The following is a 16,847-nucleotide window of genomic DNA, read 5'->3' as shown; positions in this document are numbered from 1 at the left end:
TTACAAAGATACCTGTTTAAATATTGATGTTTAATATTATGTGAAAACAAATACCTGATAAAGTAATTTTTAATGTTGTATACACATCTATAAAATGATATTTTAGAAAATTATAGTGGCATGAGTGGAAAGTACATGTAACAGTTATAAAACAGTATATACAGTATGATCTCATTTTTGAAAGTTTCTGTATCTTTTTTTGAGGCACATGTTTTATATACATGTGTGCATATGAGTGTATGTATGTCTGTCTGTCCTCAGCAAGTGCTATACTGTTATTCATATCTCGCCTTAATGATCTTCTAATGCACCAATATTGTTGAATTATGGAAAATGTCAACAGGTTCCCATTGTACCTAGAAAATAAAACTTGTTTTGAAGTTCTGTCAGAAGATAGAGATTTGTAATTGAACAGATTCATGCATTTACACAGAAAACAAAAAGTTCAACAGATTTAGGACAAGAAAGTGAAAATATGTCTCCCTAAAATTGTAGGTAAGAGCTGAATTCCTGGATAAGCATGATTATTCACAGGGATACCATTTTTAGTGTCATCTTTCAGCTGAAGGTTGCTTTTTAAGTGCAGAATGGTTCTTTCTTAGAAAAAGAGTAGACACTAACTTCAGCTTATTAAAAACTGTAACAGCAACCTGGGACAAGAGACCAGTGATCCTAGAGCACATGTCATCAGCTTCTAATTCTAAATGCCATCAGAGGATTCAGTTTCTATGCTGAGTTTAAAATGTCCAAGAGATGAGTTATTAGGTTGGAAAAGAAAATGTATCAGGAGATAAATTGGGACCTTGATGCACTTGGCTTGATATGCTTGGACTTACCTGGAGAGCCAAGGTCAGCCCCTGAATGACTTTACTGCTCTACCGGGGAGAGGAGTGGACAGAATATTAGACAGTAGACCTCAGTGTCTCTACAAGAGACTTGTCTGTCTCCCAAAGAAAGAGGAAATCTAGAGGAAAATGGAAGGTAAAGGATAGCAGCCTAAACCAAGCAGGTGCTGTCAGTGATCTTCCCACGTGGAGCAATAACAGAGTTTGAGCACACACCTGCCAAGCCCTTCTGTAGGCCTCCTGCAGTCTTGTTCCCAACTGATCTTCACAAAACCCTATGAGGGTCGCTACTGTTTTCATTTGCATTTACAGATGAGGCTTCTTGTGAACTTGCCAAGTCATAGAGCTGATAAGAGGCAGGGCTGGAAGCCTCCTGACACCACCTTTTGTTCCATATGCATCCAATTTGTACAAGGAAAAATGAATAATGTTCCTAGGAGGGAACAGTAATGTTTTCTCTAACAAAGAAAATGGTACTGTTTGAGCCTTAATACTAGTTGGTTTTAAGTGATTCATGCATGCCCCATTATTTTGAAGCTGAAAGATTTCTTCTTTATTGGTATTTTGTGTCTAAATATAGCCAAATCTGTCCATTCAAAGCTGTTCTTCAAAGTGTACTAACTAGTGTCAGTCTGTCATGCTTATTTTTAGCCATGTACTATTCAGTATCAAAGTGGCACAGTGAATGACTGCTTAGTTACTAACTCTCACTTTTATCCTGGTTTTTTTTCAGTCTAATAAAGTAGTGCACAAAACCAGTGACCTCAGCATTTTAACACAAACACATCTTAGACGACAAGCTGCTTTATTGAAAACTCTCCAATACATATAGGTAGATTTATGGATCTAGATCTAATAGAAAGTGTGTGTATAATTTTTTAAAAGCAGGCATTAAAATTAAATTCTAAATTTTTGTATATTTTGCATACATTTGATTATGGTATAGGGAAAGAAAAAACACTTCAGTTGTTATCAACTTCATTAAAGTTGTCCAACTCTTTGTGACCCCATGACTATCCAGTCCATGGAATTCTCCAGGACAGAAAACTGAAATAAGTAGCCTTTCCCTTCTCCAGCAGAGAAGGCAATGGCACCCCACTTCAGTACTCTTGCCTGGAAAATCCCATGGACGGAGGAGCCCGTTAGGCTGTAGTCCATGGGGTCGCTAGGAGTCAGACACGACTGAGCGACTTCCCTTTCACTTTTCACTTTCATGCATTGGAGAAGGAAATGGCAACCCACTCCAGTGTTCTTGCCTGGAGAATCCCAGGGACGGGGGAGCCTGGTGGGCTGCCGTCTCTGGGGTCACACAGAGTCGGACACAACTGAAGCGACTTAGCAGCTGCAGCAGCAGCCCTTCTTCAGGGGATCTTCACAACCCAGGGATCGAACCCAGGTCTCCCGCACTGCTGGCAGATTCTTTACCATCTGAGCCACCAGGGAAGCCCAAGAATACTGGAGTGGGTAGCCTATCCCTTCTCCAGCGGGTCTTCCTGACCCAGAAATTGAATCGGGGTCATCTGCATTGCAGGCAGATTCTTTACCAGCTGAGCTATAGGAGAAGCCCCATTAAAGATCACTTTGGATTAAAAAAGAAATAAAAATAACATTTCTGTTGTTCTGCCACTGAACTATATAATTGAATCTGGGCAAAATGGGATTTCTTCTCTTAGCTCTTTCATTTTAAACATACAGATGTGTAAAGACTTGGCCCTCCCCCATTCCTGGTGAGTAGAGCTCTGCGGATAATCATCGGCTCCCTTGCTATTCGGGGAGAACCGCTCTTCTGCATAGGACACTCGTGAAGTCCAGGCATGCCTTTTAAACTTTTATTGGTTAAACACAACTGAAGTATTAAGAATTCCCCCAGTCTCAGTCTGAGACTAAAAATTAAGACTTGGAATATCAAGCAAGTGCTTTTTGTGTTCTAGAGAACAAACATCTCTGGACCCAGCTGAGTGTTGTTCTTCAAACAGAATGGTTGCTTTTCAAAATTATACTGAAGTATGAAACTGTCCAGTAGACACAGCATCAGAAACAGAGCAGATCCATTTTCTAAGCCCCATGTAGGCAGAGAGCATCTAGCCCAGATGGAGCATCTAGATTTTTAATTTAAACTGTCTAAAAAGCAATAGTCTTTTAAAAATGGCTTTTACTGATGGCAACCAACCATCATGATTCACATACTAAAAAGTCTATTGCTCTCACACCAGAAAATTTAAAGGTAGTGTAACTTCTTTGTCATTGCAGGAACTTATCTCAATCTATTATGCATTATTTTAGCTATTATAAATTGGTAAATGAAATAAAGGCACATCTCAACTTTTGACTATCCATTTCATTATTATCACTTATATATGAACCAAGCTCTGCAAGCCTGCCCGCCCCTGGGAGGAAGATGCCTTGTCTGGTAGTAAGAACTCCCCTGGGCTAGAGGCCCCAGGGCAGGAGGTCTTGAACAAATGGTGTGAAAAGTAATCTCTTTTCTTAGCAGTATTATGTTGATAGAACTCAACATAATTAAAATAATATCTTAGTAGTATTTTAAATACTATTAAATATAAATAGCATTTAAATACTATTATAATACTATTTTAATAATGTTGAGTTCTATCATTCCACAGCTCTAAATTCCAAACAAGCAACTTATAGAAACTTCTGGAATATTGCCTTTTTGTAAGGTGATCTCCCAACACCCTCATCCAAGATTGTTGTAATTCTTTCAGAACCAAGAATTCACAGAACCAAGTTGCAAAAAGATCCAGTGGAGGAAGTTAGTCTCATTAACTGAATATAGAAGTTGTAGTGGATGCTAACATTTACGAACTTGCCATGTGCCAGTCTTATGCAAAGAGCCTTGTGTATAAAAGTTCACTGAATTGTTTACACAGCCTCATGCAGAAGGCATGATAATTCCCTCCTATATCTTTAGATGAGAAGATAGATAGACTATAGATATTGGTAAAATGTGTTTTTTTAAGTGCAGGGCAGTATGTTAGTTACTAAGGTTCTAAGGAGTCAAAGACATGGTCCTGCCCTTAAGATTCTTGTTTTCCTGGGACACTGGGTTCTCGTGAGCTTCTCATACTGTCCTGCAGGATGGCAGGTGAATGCCCAAATGAGCACATCAAAACATATGTCTTAAGCACTCACTGCAGGCAAGACCACTTGGCCTGAATACATACGGAAACTCTTCTTAGAACCCTTAGAATTTAAGCTGGTCATTGAATAAAGCTGAGATAAAATATTTCAGGGAAAGAGTCTGAAATATTTGAGGCAGAGCAGTGTCCTTGGCCACTTTGTGAAATAATAGTTTGAACATTTGTCTTATGTGGAAGACATGCGGTCTGTAATTGGTGTCTTCAGGGCCCAGAAGAGCAGTGCCCTGGACAGTGGTTTAAAGAAGATGCTTGAATGCAGTATTTCCCCCACTGTCCATGCTGGCATCTGTGGACTCAGTTCAGTTCAGTCCCTCAGTCGTGTCCAACTCTTTGCGACCCCATGAACCGCAGTACGCCAGGCCTCCCTGTCCATCACCAACTCCCGGAGCTTGCCCAAACTCATGTTCATTGAGTCAGTGATGCCATCCAACCATCTCATCCTCTCTCGTCCCCTTCTCCTGCCCTCAATCTTTCCCAGCATCAGGGTCTTTTCAAATGAGTCAGCTCTTCGCATCAGGTGGCCAAAGTATTGGAGCTTCAGCTTCAATATCAGTCCTTCCAATGAACACCCAAGACTGATTCCCTTTAGGATGGACTGGTTGGATCTCCTTGCTGTCCAAAGGACTCTCAAGAGTCTTCTCCAATACCACAGTTCAAAAGCATCAATTCTTCAGAGCTCAGTTTTCTTTATAGTCCAACTCTCACATCCATACCTGACCACTGGAAAAACCATAGCCTTGACTAGATGGACCTTTGTTGACAAAGTAATGTCTCTGCTTTTTACTCAAAGCTAAATTCACATTAGAGCCCAACATGCTAACGATATGATTCAGTAACAGCCACAGCAGCTAACATTTGTTGAGTGCTTACTACATATCAGATCCTGTTTTGTGTTTTTACTTATCTCATTTATTCCTCACAACAACCCTATGAGGTAATTTATAGATCTAGGAACTAATAAATAAGCCACAGAGATTAATTCATTCACTTACTATGAAGCAGAGCTAGGATTTGAACCCAAGCAGTCTGCCTCCACAGCCCTCGTGCTCTGCACTACAATAAATCTAGAAATTTTTTCACAGAACATTTCTGTAAGTGGTACCATCTCTGTCCCCAAACTTGCTGTATTTTGAGCAGACACTTGTCTGCATGTACACACACACCTCCTACCCTACAGATTGCTAAGAGGAATGCAGAAAGGGGCATCTTCAGTTTCTTACTACTATACAGTATGTATTCTATATACTTTGCTACCAATTTGTGTTAATAAATTGGATTATGGAGTATGGTTCTGGTTGGTGGGCATCGATGAACAGGCTCTGAGGTCTGCAGGTAGAGGAGGCACTAAAACATTAAACTCACTTGTCAAGGAAAAGTTTGATCAATACAGAGCAGGGTAATCATGATTAATGTTGAATTGACAAAAGGTTGATCAATTTGTAATGCAGGTGAGGTTAACAGGTAAGACATATTACCATCTTAGTGGATGTATCGTGCTCACTGTACCAGTGAGAATTGGTCTTTGGATGCTTGACCAGACAGCCTTCCTTCCTGTGGATAGGTTCCTGCTACAGCCCACTAGGTGGGAGTCAACCAGCCTTTTCTCTAACAGTGGACACATCACCTCTTGACAGCTGTTAAAAAACATCTTCCTGTGGTTTCTCACCACAGGACCCATTTCCCTCCTCTGAAGTCGAACAGGCCTGGCCTCTTTTTTCCCCCAGGCCATCAGGTACGAGTGCACTGGAGTTGCCTCCACCAACCTTTGATTGCCTCCTCTGCCGCCAGGTAAACAGTGTGCAGCGTCCCGAAAGGACTTCCCTCCAGTTCCGAGTGTAAACCTTGTTGATACGGGTATTGTCATTTCTTATGACATAGCTCTTAAGGGCTGAGTATTTTATAAGACAGTTCTGAAACCAGATTGAAACCCAGTCCTTTCCCTAAAGTAAATCACAGAGGAGAGGAGACTGACTGCCAACATTACAGAGAAATTGAGCACAACCTAATGGTTCAGGAGGAAGGGGAAACATGGTGATATTATGGTGGGGAATTTGCTTCATATCTTTGTTGTTCTTAAGACTGAGGTAAAATTTGGAGTGAGTGAAACTGCACAGATCTTAAATGTACCATTTCATGGAATCCAAACTCTTAATCAAGATACAGAATGTCTCTGCCCCCGCCCCCGAGAATTTCCTCATGCTCCCTTCCCACCAGTCCCCACCCCCACAGGCAACTACAGTTCTGATTTCCACCACAGGTTAATTTTGCCTACATCATAGAGTCCTGTGATGAATCAAGAGTTCACATCAAAAGTCTGTCACTGAAGATAACTTGGTACGGAAGAAAGCAACATTCAGAGATTATGCATCAACACGCTGTGTGTCCTTGGGCCAAAAACTTAACCTTCCTGGGCCTCTTACAGGATTCCACGGGTGATCCTCTTGATTCTTTAAAGATGGCACTCTGGTCACATTTCTAATCTCAGAGATTCCCTCTTCCCTCAGTCCATTCAAGAACCCCAAACAGAAATAAACCTGGGCTCATTCCACCCCCTCCAGTTGAGCACTCTGTCAGGTCAGTCCTTCCTTGTGATTTTTTTTTAACACGCCACTTCCTTCAGTCCCTACCTCCTCTTCATTTCTTGCCTTGTGATGACCAAACTACTCTTCCAACCTCTTTGCCCCTGGTCCTCTCCAAACTATTCTTGTTACTGCTCTCAAGCTAACCCCTGCTCAGATGAAACATTCTGGTTCCTTGTCTATTTAAAATCCTTAAGAGGTTCTCTACCACTTAAGGTGCTTCTCTGTCACCTACAGGCTTGAGTTCTCATTCTCAGTGTTGACAGTGAGGACCTTCACTGAACGCCTTCAGCCCTCCAGTGCTCTCTGCTGGGAGGTTCACCTGCCATGGCTCCCCTTTAGGAGACTCTGCTTGCCCGTCTCCCTGATTCTGCTGTGAGCTCTGGAGTGAAATTAGGGATTGGCATTTTTTGGTTCACTTCTCCATCTCCAACACCTGGCATATGACTTTGCTGAAAACACTTAACCCCACAGTATCTAAACAATGAAATTTTTAAGGATGATGGCATACTAAATCAGGATCTCATTCAGTCTCTGAATTCGACTTCACACTTTTTAATTTCTAGAAATTAAAAAGTCATGGAAGTTTTCAGGTGTGTCTGACCACTGTATCAACTCTGACACGGAGTTTTTCTTTCCAGTAGCCTTTGTAGTGATGTTGGGTCAAAAGAAAGTTTTTTATTTGGAGAGAGGATGTCTATTGATAGGAGATCTCTAAACAGTGAATCCTGTTGGTGGAGAAGAGCTGTGTTCTTTAATTCCTATCTCAAATCTAATTTAAGGTGCTTATTTATTTAATTCTTGAATGGCAGATTCCTATTTCTAGGAACAAAGATAATTTCTTTCTAAAGGTCTTTGTGGTAATTAACAAGCAGATAAAAAACTAAGTGACTGGTAAATATTGACGCAAGAGCCCAGGAACACAGGTATTTATAGCCCTTGTTTGTTCATCTTGGTTCACTCTGTACTGATTTTTTTTCCCCTGCCTTCAGTGTGAATCAGCATTGTTGTCCAGATGGATCTTTACTCCATCTGTATTTTTATCTTTTCCAAAACCTAGGTAAGAACCTTGATGCCGTCCATGACATCACGGTGGCGTACCCTCACAACATTCCCCAGACGGAGAAGCACCTCCTCCTCGGGGACTTTCCCAAGGAGATCCACTTCCACGTCCACCGGTACCCCGTGAACACCCTCCCCGAGTCGAAGGAGGACCTCCAGCTCTGGTGCCACAAGCGGTGGGAGGAGAAAGAAGAGAGGCTGCGCTCCTTCTATCAAGGGGAGAAGAATTTTTCCTTCACGGGGCAGACAGTCGTTCCTCCTTGCAAGTCAGAGCTCAGGGTCATGGTGGTCAAATTTCTCTCCATCCTCTACTGGACCCTGTTCAGCCCCACAATGTGCCTGTTCATCTACCTGTACAGTCTTGTCCGGTGGTATTTTATCATCATCATTGTCATCTTCGTGCTGCAGGAGAGAATATTTGGTGGACTGGAGATCCTCGAACTTGCATGTTACCGCCTCTTACACAAACAGCCACATTTAAACGCAAAGAAAAATGAGTAAGATGTTTAAGGTTCAGGGCGGAAAAGCCTAGGGCGTATTTCAGAAATGTTTTAAGCCTTTGTAAATGGAGATGCATTTTTGCATGACTGTCAAATATTTCTTACAACCGTCATTATTTGTTAAAGATATTTTGCACTTAGTTTTGTGGAACAATATTGCTACACACACGATTTTTTTTTCTTTTTAAATCTCTGAATGTAATTTCAACACTGTGTAGCAGGGAGCGATGGCGGCAAAATTATCGCAGGCCGGAGTATTAGTAAACAATCATCAGGCTGTTAGCAGTCAAGGTACACACAGATCTCACAGGTCCAGTCCTGCTTCCTGACAGATTCCCCAGAGGCAGAGCTGACGCTCCTGAGCACCAGCCCAGATCAAGTGCTGGCACTTGACTGTGGAGGTGAGGGGCCTTTCTCCCAGCTCCCTCTCGGCGCTGTCCCTGCACCCCTTTCTATGCCAATCAAACCCTCGCATCCTTCCTTAAGACCAGAAGACAGAAACCCCTTCTCCTTAAGCCGAACAAACATTTTGATAGGAAGCCCTTCATTATTCATGAAACCTTGGCATTTAGCCTTGCACTGACCGAGACATCAGAAAACCACCGGTGCCCTTTTCTCACGCAGAAAATAAGACCTAGACGAGTCTCAGGGAGCAACCACAGGCTCTCCACTCAGAACCCTTAGTTTAAATTTTTAAAGCTCGGAGTTCAAACAATTTAGTTCTTCACTTCTGTGTACCTTTGCATATTTAGCACTTGTTTCATTACAGCTTGTTGGCAGGTGTCGCTTTTCTGCATTAACAATGGTATACATCAAAGTCACTTACCTTTTTGAGAACAGTCTGGTATTGCCGTCAGAAACTCACTTTTGAAGTTGTGTCTCGGTTGAAATATTTCTTTAAAACCTGCCACGAAAAGGAAGGTTATTGTATTTTCTACATGTGCATATGTGTCTAACCTCTGCCACTAAAAAAACAAAAACACTTGCAGACAGGGCCGTAATGGTTTAACCTAAATTATTCAACCCTTGTAGCCTTGACAAATTTTATTAAAATCAAAACGGTCACAAAAATGAATCCTTTCTTAATGATAGGGATCTCTTTTTTAGTCTCAGGCTTCCTCTTTCACTAGTAAAATTTAAGCCCACTTTTAACCAATTGTTCTCCTAAATATTCCTGTCGTTTGGAGTCAGTGGAAAATCCAGCAAGCCAACAGTACCAATCTCCTTCTGAGGCAAAAGAAAAAAAAAAAAAAAAAGCATGTGGTCGAGGTTTCCACTCCACTGGAGCCTTGCAATTACTTTTTAAATTTTATTTATTTATTTTGTCCTAATGGGAATGCTGGTCAGAGTAGCAGAAAAGATGGGGCAATTAAAAGTCTTGTGCTGTAAAGCAAACCTGCCTGCTTATTCCTGCCTTGAACCAGCCTCAAACACTCTTTCTAGCTTGGTATACTCTTGGCACAAGTGCTTTCTCCTTAATGATGTCTTATTTTGCTGGACGGTGATTTCCATCCAGTGAACAGCAGACACAGGCATCGCCAGGAAAGGCAAGCACGCTGTGAGCTGGACTTACCAGGCAGACTCTTCTGGAAGGTCCTGGTTGAGCAGCCCTCTGTCAGCACACCACCCTCACTTGGAGAGTTCTAACTAGTGCCTCTATGGAAGGCCCAGCCTATTTAACTCCTCCCCCAAGGCTGTTTTCAGTACTGCTGGGGCTTCTGATTTGTTACTACCCACATCTGCTCCAGACCCAGCTCCTCAGTGGTTTTTAAGGTGGTTAGTTTTTTTAAACCTTCTCTCCCAACCCCCAGTAAAAGAAGTTTTTAATTTAGGTCTTTCTCAGACGACTTCTGGCTATATTTGGAAACAAGAAATAGTTTAGCAATCAGGATTGCCTTTGTCCTGGGTGAGAGAGAGAGGCCGCACTTTCTACCCTACAGGTGTTTGTAATGTAGGCGGTTAACCCTTCCTCCAAGCTTCTCATGGCTCCTCTGGCTTTAATGGCAGGTCCTCTTTAACCCTCTGAAACCTGTAAAGGGGGAACTCTTCCTTTTTAAAACATGATTTCTTTTGGTCTTAAATACAAACATATTTTATGATAAAATGCAAGCTCCTTTTTTAGTGCCCAGAACTCATAAGCCCAGAAACTGAGACATTGTACTTGCTCTAAGACTTAGAAATGGTAACTTTAAAAAGAAAAAAGTTGCCTTTTTGGGGTGTTTTTTCTGTGTGTTTGGGAGGGTGTGTTTTGTTTGTGTTTTTTAGCGGGGGCGGGGAGGGGGTTGCAATAAGGCTTCTTTTAAAATTGTAATTATTTGTTTTCCTACCCAACTTTTCCTTCTCTTCTTTAAAGAAATATATGGTCCATGGTTTGGACTCTAAAACGGATAGCAAGTAGAGATTAGTAGTAGTGTCAAGTAGAGGTTAATGCAGCTTCGGTCCTGCTTGGCCCAGGAAGGAGCCCCTCCCCACCTGCCACCCTCACTCTGGACTCAGCAGCCCCTTGTCTGGCTGCATATGGGCCCTCGCCTTCATCTTAAAGCCCTTTCAGTCCATCAAAAGTAAACTCAGTGGAGTTTGAAATATTTACAGTGCTGTGTGTCCACTTGTCACATCGTTCCCATTCGGAAACGTTTTCAATACAGCGAGTGTGGTTTATTACACTTAAAATAGGAACCTACAAGGAAGGGCACTGATGAGGCTGCAAGTTTTCCCACCAGGCCTCTCTGATGAAACAAGCCAAAGGAATTGTAAAATTCAGGGGAAGAACATGGTGGAAGACCGAAAGAAAAATAAACGTCAGAGCCCATAATTTAAAGCTCTTCGTAAAATCCTCTCCTTGTTTGTCATGCTACTAAAACACAGCTTCCTCTTGAGTCACTTTGAAATGAGTTACGTCCACAGCCCCAGGTCAGACGTTGTTGACCGTCGGCAGCCGAGACTCCAGGGAGACGTTCCCATCTCACCCGGACTTCAAGCGCCTGGCCGTGCTGCCCTTGTGCACTTTTATAACAGACTAATGGAGGGAGCCTGTTGGTATTAAATTGTTTACATTTCTTTATATAAATAATGTGCTTTCAGTGCCTTAGTTACAGGTCCCTTTCTTTTTCCTGTTCCAAGAATCCTGCAGTGTGTCTCTTAGGTAAAAGTCTCTTTGCTATTCACTGGGAGAAACATGGTTTATAGAACACTGGTCCCTGTGGGCAGTACTACTGTATGATGACATCTGGAAAAGAGAACTTGATGCTGAGGGCAGCGGTTGCCTCAGGGCTGTGATTTATGTCGTAGAAAACAAAGATGCTCTTGTCACATGATGAGCTTCAGATTAGATATGGCCCTAAAGTTGTCTTGTGCCGACCTTATATTCTTATTTCAGAAGAGAAATCTTGGTTTTGGTAATTCACTTTTTTAAAAAAGATCATTATGTGCAAAACACTAGGTTTTAAAAATAACTCACAGAATGGCCTTAGTTTTCAATGTTCACTGGTATGTTTGTGAGGTGTGGTCTCTAGTATCCATCCCAGAATAAAGTGGAATGAATTCAAAGCGTTTACATGTGTGTTGGACTTCTCTTCGTGCAGGGATGACTGACTGGGTGCCATGTCGTTACAGGCTCACCGTGTGTCCTGTTGGGGAAGAGCTGATCAGTTAGGACTCTCTTTCACAGATGTTTGAAACAAAATGCCAGAGCAAAAAGGGGATATAATGCCTTCATTCTTGAAAAAGTCCTGGGGCCACAGCCGAATTCAGGGCTCAGTGAATGTCCTCAGAACATTCTCTTCCTCCATCTCTCAGTTCAGCCTGAAGGGAATGTGGTCATTCCACAAGAATAGGGGTCAATGGGAAACATCCACCTCAGCAGCTGTAAGAGGCAAGTGGGACTCTACTCATTCTCCTCCACTGTCAGGGAATCTGGAACTAGGGAGACAAACCTTTTACCAAAGCCTGACAAGTGCATAAAAACATACTTGGCCAACGGACACAAAAGTTGTGGGACTTAAGGGTAGCAGAATATGCCCACCCCAATATAGGCATATAGGAGCTCAGGGCATGCTACCTCAAATAGACCACGTTGGTATGTTGATTATTTTCAGTTGTAGGAACTTGAAAAATAGCAAATACAGGGAAGGGCTGTCTCTGAACTCCCCTTTTCTACCTAAAGAGATCCTCCGAAAGGAACTCAGTCTCCATAAATGCCCTCCCTGGCAGTTTGATCAAACTGACTGACTTGTCACAGGAGAGGAGAGAACACACCCACACACTTTGTCACAAAAGGCCATACTCCCCACCCCCCACCACCACCATCCATTCCAAGGTCCCATTCATCTTTCCTGATCACCATTCACTCTCCCCTTTCAATTAAGTGGTATTTCAGGCTGGATTCTAAGCCACCTCAGGGAGTTACTCAGTTTTCCCTGGGTATCTCCATGAATACAGGAGGGATGATACATGCTAATCAGTTTTTGATTATTCTCCTCTTGTTAATCTGTCTGATATTTCAAGAACCCAGAAGGAGAGAAGGAAAATGATTTCCTTTCCCTGCAGAACCTGAGCTCTGCCGTGCCCCACTCTGTCTTCGGATCTTCCAATGAGCATCTGCTTGAAAGATTCACTCTGAGGGGAGCTCCCATCACCATTCTCTGGGAAAGGGGTGTGCAGGACCAGAAGAGCCAGGTTGCCAGGACGGCGGTCATCAGGCTGGCGGCATGTCTATAATCTGGTCAGACAGAGGGGAGAGGAGAGCAGGGTCTTTCTGGTCACCCATGTGCTTCCACATCACTCATTTCACTGATAAATTATATAAAGGGCTTCAGCAACTCCCTGTGAAGGGCAGGTTTCTGATGAGGTACTTCAAATGCCAGCTAGTAGGCCGTAGGATGTCACAGAATCTAACCTGCACTCAGGCAGTGCGCTCTTCATGCCAAAACAGTTTTAAAGTAAATACTTAAAAGACAACCTGTGCTTTCTTGCTGGTATTGACTTCATTCCCAGGAGCCACATGGTGACTTGATGCCCACAGTCACCTCAGCCTTACATCCTCTCAGGTTCAAATCCAGGGGGAAAGAGCCAGAGAGACCCCTTCCCCAGGGGCTCAACACAAATTCTAAATTGGGTTGCAATGGTATTCCTGAACCACACTTGCCTGGAAATATTAGGTGGGTTGCATCCCTGGATTACTCACCACCTCCTAGAGCCAGGTCTGGAGGGTGTCCCCTTGGACCACAGGGACAAGGTGTTGGGGAGGGATGAACTTTAAGAGGATTGCTATTGAGAACAGGATAAAAATGATGCTGGATGGCCAGATGTCCACCTCGACTCTGAAACTTCGAAAACCTCCCAGTGGAGTCAGGAGGAAATTGGCATGGCTTCCAGCGAGAGTCCCAGACCTGCACTGTGCGAGACACACAGTAGCTCGGCCGCCTTCTCCCTCACCCCAGGAGACACCGGAGAGTCCGCAGGTTCTCTAGAGTTGCACACGGACAACCTCATCAACAAGTGGCCCCACTGAGGACTTCAGTCATGACCTCCACCCAGATCACCTGGACTTAAGACAGTATGTACAGCATTTCCATGGGAAATCGGTGAAAGTATAGCTCTCTCCCTACTGGCCAATGCAGTCCTCTTTCCCCCAGCACTGCAGACACAGAACCTCACCATGTCACTCATCCCTCCCTCACCTGCCCTGACAGTCAAGTCATCACCCCCACATGTGCCTTCCTCCTCAGGGGCAGCTCTTCATTCCTGTTACATTAAATCTGGCAAGTCTGCACCATCTACCAGCTCTCCCTGCTCCAGGAGATGATGCCTTTGTCTGTCCACAGGACCCAGCTGATATCCCCACAGTGCTAGTTAATCATGGAACCCCACTTCTCATTGCCCTCAGGGACTTCCTAATGATGTCAGGCAGCCCAGACTCAACCTCTCTCTCCATGTTCCTCCCAACCCAGCCTAACCTTGGCCCAGGATTGTCCCCAGATGTGGACCTTCGCCTAAAACTCCCGTGCCCTCTGCCTTTTCCCACCTTCGCTCATAAAGGTGCTTCCTTCACAGCCCAAATTCAGTCAAGTCCCACTTTTTCTCTGAACCATTTCCTGATCAAGCTAGCTTGAAATGTCCTCCTCTCATGGTGATATTTCTCTGCAAATCTTGCTTAGCTGTATTACATACTATCTTATGTTATAGTTATTTTTCAGTCCTATCACCTCAGCTGGATTATAAGCTTCTGGAAAGCCAAGATAAGAATGTCTCATATTTCTCTTATCCTGAACAGTGTTTAGCCCAGCATCTCACCAATTCCTTTTGTACAGTAAATTCTAAACAATGATTCCTTGGAAGTCGTTCAGAAAGGATCCTGAACTAAACTCAAGCTGGGTGCAAAATTTTATAAATTTAACATAACAAAAACAAAAATTTGAAATGCAAACCCATCTACTTCTGGGAAATAATTAGCTTTTTTTTTTTTTACATGAATCAAATCATTTTTGATTGATGGTATGATTTACCAAAATAAATTAGCATCCAAAGTCTTAAAAGCAGAAACTTGTCTCAAAATGTGCATCCTGAGAACATCCCTGGTGGCTCAGTGGATAGGACCCTCCTGCCAATACAGGAGACTTGGGTTCAATCCCCGGTCCAAGAAGATCCCACACACCACGAAGCAACTAATCCCATGCACCACAACTGTTGAGTCTGTGCTTTAGAGCCTGGGAACCCCAACTAGTGAGCCCATGTGCTACAACTACTGAAGCCCAAGTGCCCTAGGGCCCATGAGAAGCCCCCGCAATGAGAAGCCCAAGCATTGCAACAAAGAGTAGCCCCTGCTTGCCTCAGCTAGTGAAAAGTCCACACAGCAACAAAAACCCAGTACAGCCAAAAATAAATAAAATTATTTTTTTTAATATGCATCCTTAAGAGTCTTGTCCAACTAATCTCACCTCCACCCAGCTACACCTGTAGAGGAGAATTTTCCAATCAGTTCAGTTGCTCAGTCATATCTGACTCTTAGCGACGTCATGGACTGCAGCACGCCAGGCTTCCCTATCACCAACTCCCAGAGCTTGCTCAAGCTCATGTCCATTGAATTGGTGATGCCATCCAACCATCTCATATTCTGCTGTACCCTTCTCTTCCTGCCTTCAATCTTTCCCAGCAGCAGGGTCTTTTCAAATGAGTCAGTTCTTCACATCAGGTGGCTAAAGTATTGGAGCTTCAGCTTCAGCATCAGTCCTTCCAATGAATATTCAAGACTGATTTCCTTGAGGATGGACTGGTTGGATCTCCTTGCAGTCCAAGGGACTCTCAAGAGTCTTCTCCAACACCACAGTTCAAAAGCATCAATTCTTTGGTGCTCAGCCTTCTTTATGGTCCAACTCTCACACCCACACATGACTACTGGAAAAACTATAGCTTTGACTAGACAGACCTTTGTCAGCAAAGTATTGTCTCTGCTTTTTAATATGCTGTCTAGGTTTGTCATAGCTTTTCTTCCAAGGAGCAAGCGTCTTTTAATTTCATGGCTGAAGTCACCATCTGCAGTGATTTTGGAGCCCAAGAAAATAAAGGATTTTCCAATATCTAACATAATTCTTATGCATTGATCTATCCCCCAAAATGCACTGACCAAAAAAAAAAAAAAGATGCATGCACAGAACTCTCCATTGTAGCTCTATTAGTAAGAATAAAGTACTACCAACAAGCTAAATGTCCGTAGTAGGGAATGATTGAATACACCATGGTAAAATTATATGATTGAGTTCTGCACAGAGGTGTGATGCACAGCTCCATGCACTGATATGAAATATTTCTCCAAAATACTATGTTAAGTGAAAAAAGAAAGATAGAGAACAAGGTATATAGTTATGCTATCTTTTATCAAAAAAGGTGAGGCTACACACATGCTTAATTTCAAAGCTAATTCAAAATAATTTTAACGTAGAAATTATAAAAGTAAAATGGTAACATATGGGGGAAGGGAAGGAGCTTGATGGATGGGACTAGGATAGGAACTAGATTTCTTGTATGTACCTTATTTTATGCTATATGCTTGACTTTGGAACCAAGTTAATGTTTTGTATAATTATAAAACTAAATGAGAGTTTTGTAAAACTAACCATGACTCAGCACTTTCACTGTGGTGGCCCAGGTTTAATCTTTGTTTGGAGAACTAATATCCTGCATGCTGTGTACCATGGCCAAAAAAAATTTTTTTAATGTTTTTAAATAAAATTAAATGAAAAATGTAAAAAGCAATTTCTAAAAATAAAAAGGAAAATTAAACAAATGACCCTAACATATCAAATTTGTGGAATAACTACACACAGAAGAACGGTTTCAGTTAATTATATATCCTTAACTATATATTTTAAGGCAAAAAGAATTTTTAAAAAACTTGTTTTTATCTTCATTTTGTTAGTAATGATACCAGTTTATTTTCTGAAATTATTGCATTTATTGTTAAATTTAAGCATATAAGTGATTATGATAATGTTGCTAGAACCAAGATCTTCAGTGTAAAAGATATATAAGTATAGAATTTTAAAAGTTTCAATAAAATCCCCATAATCCTAAATTTGAACTGAAAATAATCAGTATAAATGTATGACATATTTGGTCTTGAAAATGAAACAGAAACAGAAGAGAGCTACTTGGTTGTCCTGTCCATTGAAGACGCCATAAATAATGGCCAACCATCGAGTAGCC

At 42.2% G+C, this 16,847-nt stretch overlaps 1 protein-coding gene across 3 annotated transcripts in view; it reads left to right on the top strand.

The window, feature by feature from the left end:
• The window catches only part of LCLAT1 (lysocardiolipin acyltransferase 1), a 193,810-nt gene extending 182,110 nt beyond the window's left edge, over positions 1–11,700 (top strand). For 2 of the 3 annotated variants that reach the window (XM_061432932.1, XM_061432933.1), the window contains one exon: positions 7,646–9,154. In XM_061432932.1, the coding sequence (XP_061288916.1) occupies positions 7,646–8,148 (503 nt within the window). In that variant the 3' untranslated portion in view covers positions 8,149–9,154. Of the gene's footprint in view, positions 1–7,645 lie in introns of all 3 variants that reach the window. The other variant, XM_061432931.1, reaches the window with a different exon arrangement.
• Positions 11,701–16,847: the final 5,147 nt, after the last annotated feature.

This window comes from Bos javanicus, chromosome 11 (genome assembly GCF_032452875.1).
Source record: "Bos javanicus breed banteng chromosome 11, ARS-OSU_banteng_1.0, whole genome shotgun sequence".
Taxonomy (NCBI): Eukaryota; Metazoa; Chordata; class Mammalia; order Artiodactyla; family Bovidae; genus Bos; species Bos javanicus.
Note: the sequence above shows the minus strand (reverse complement) of the source record. Positions and strands in the feature narration are given on the sequence as shown.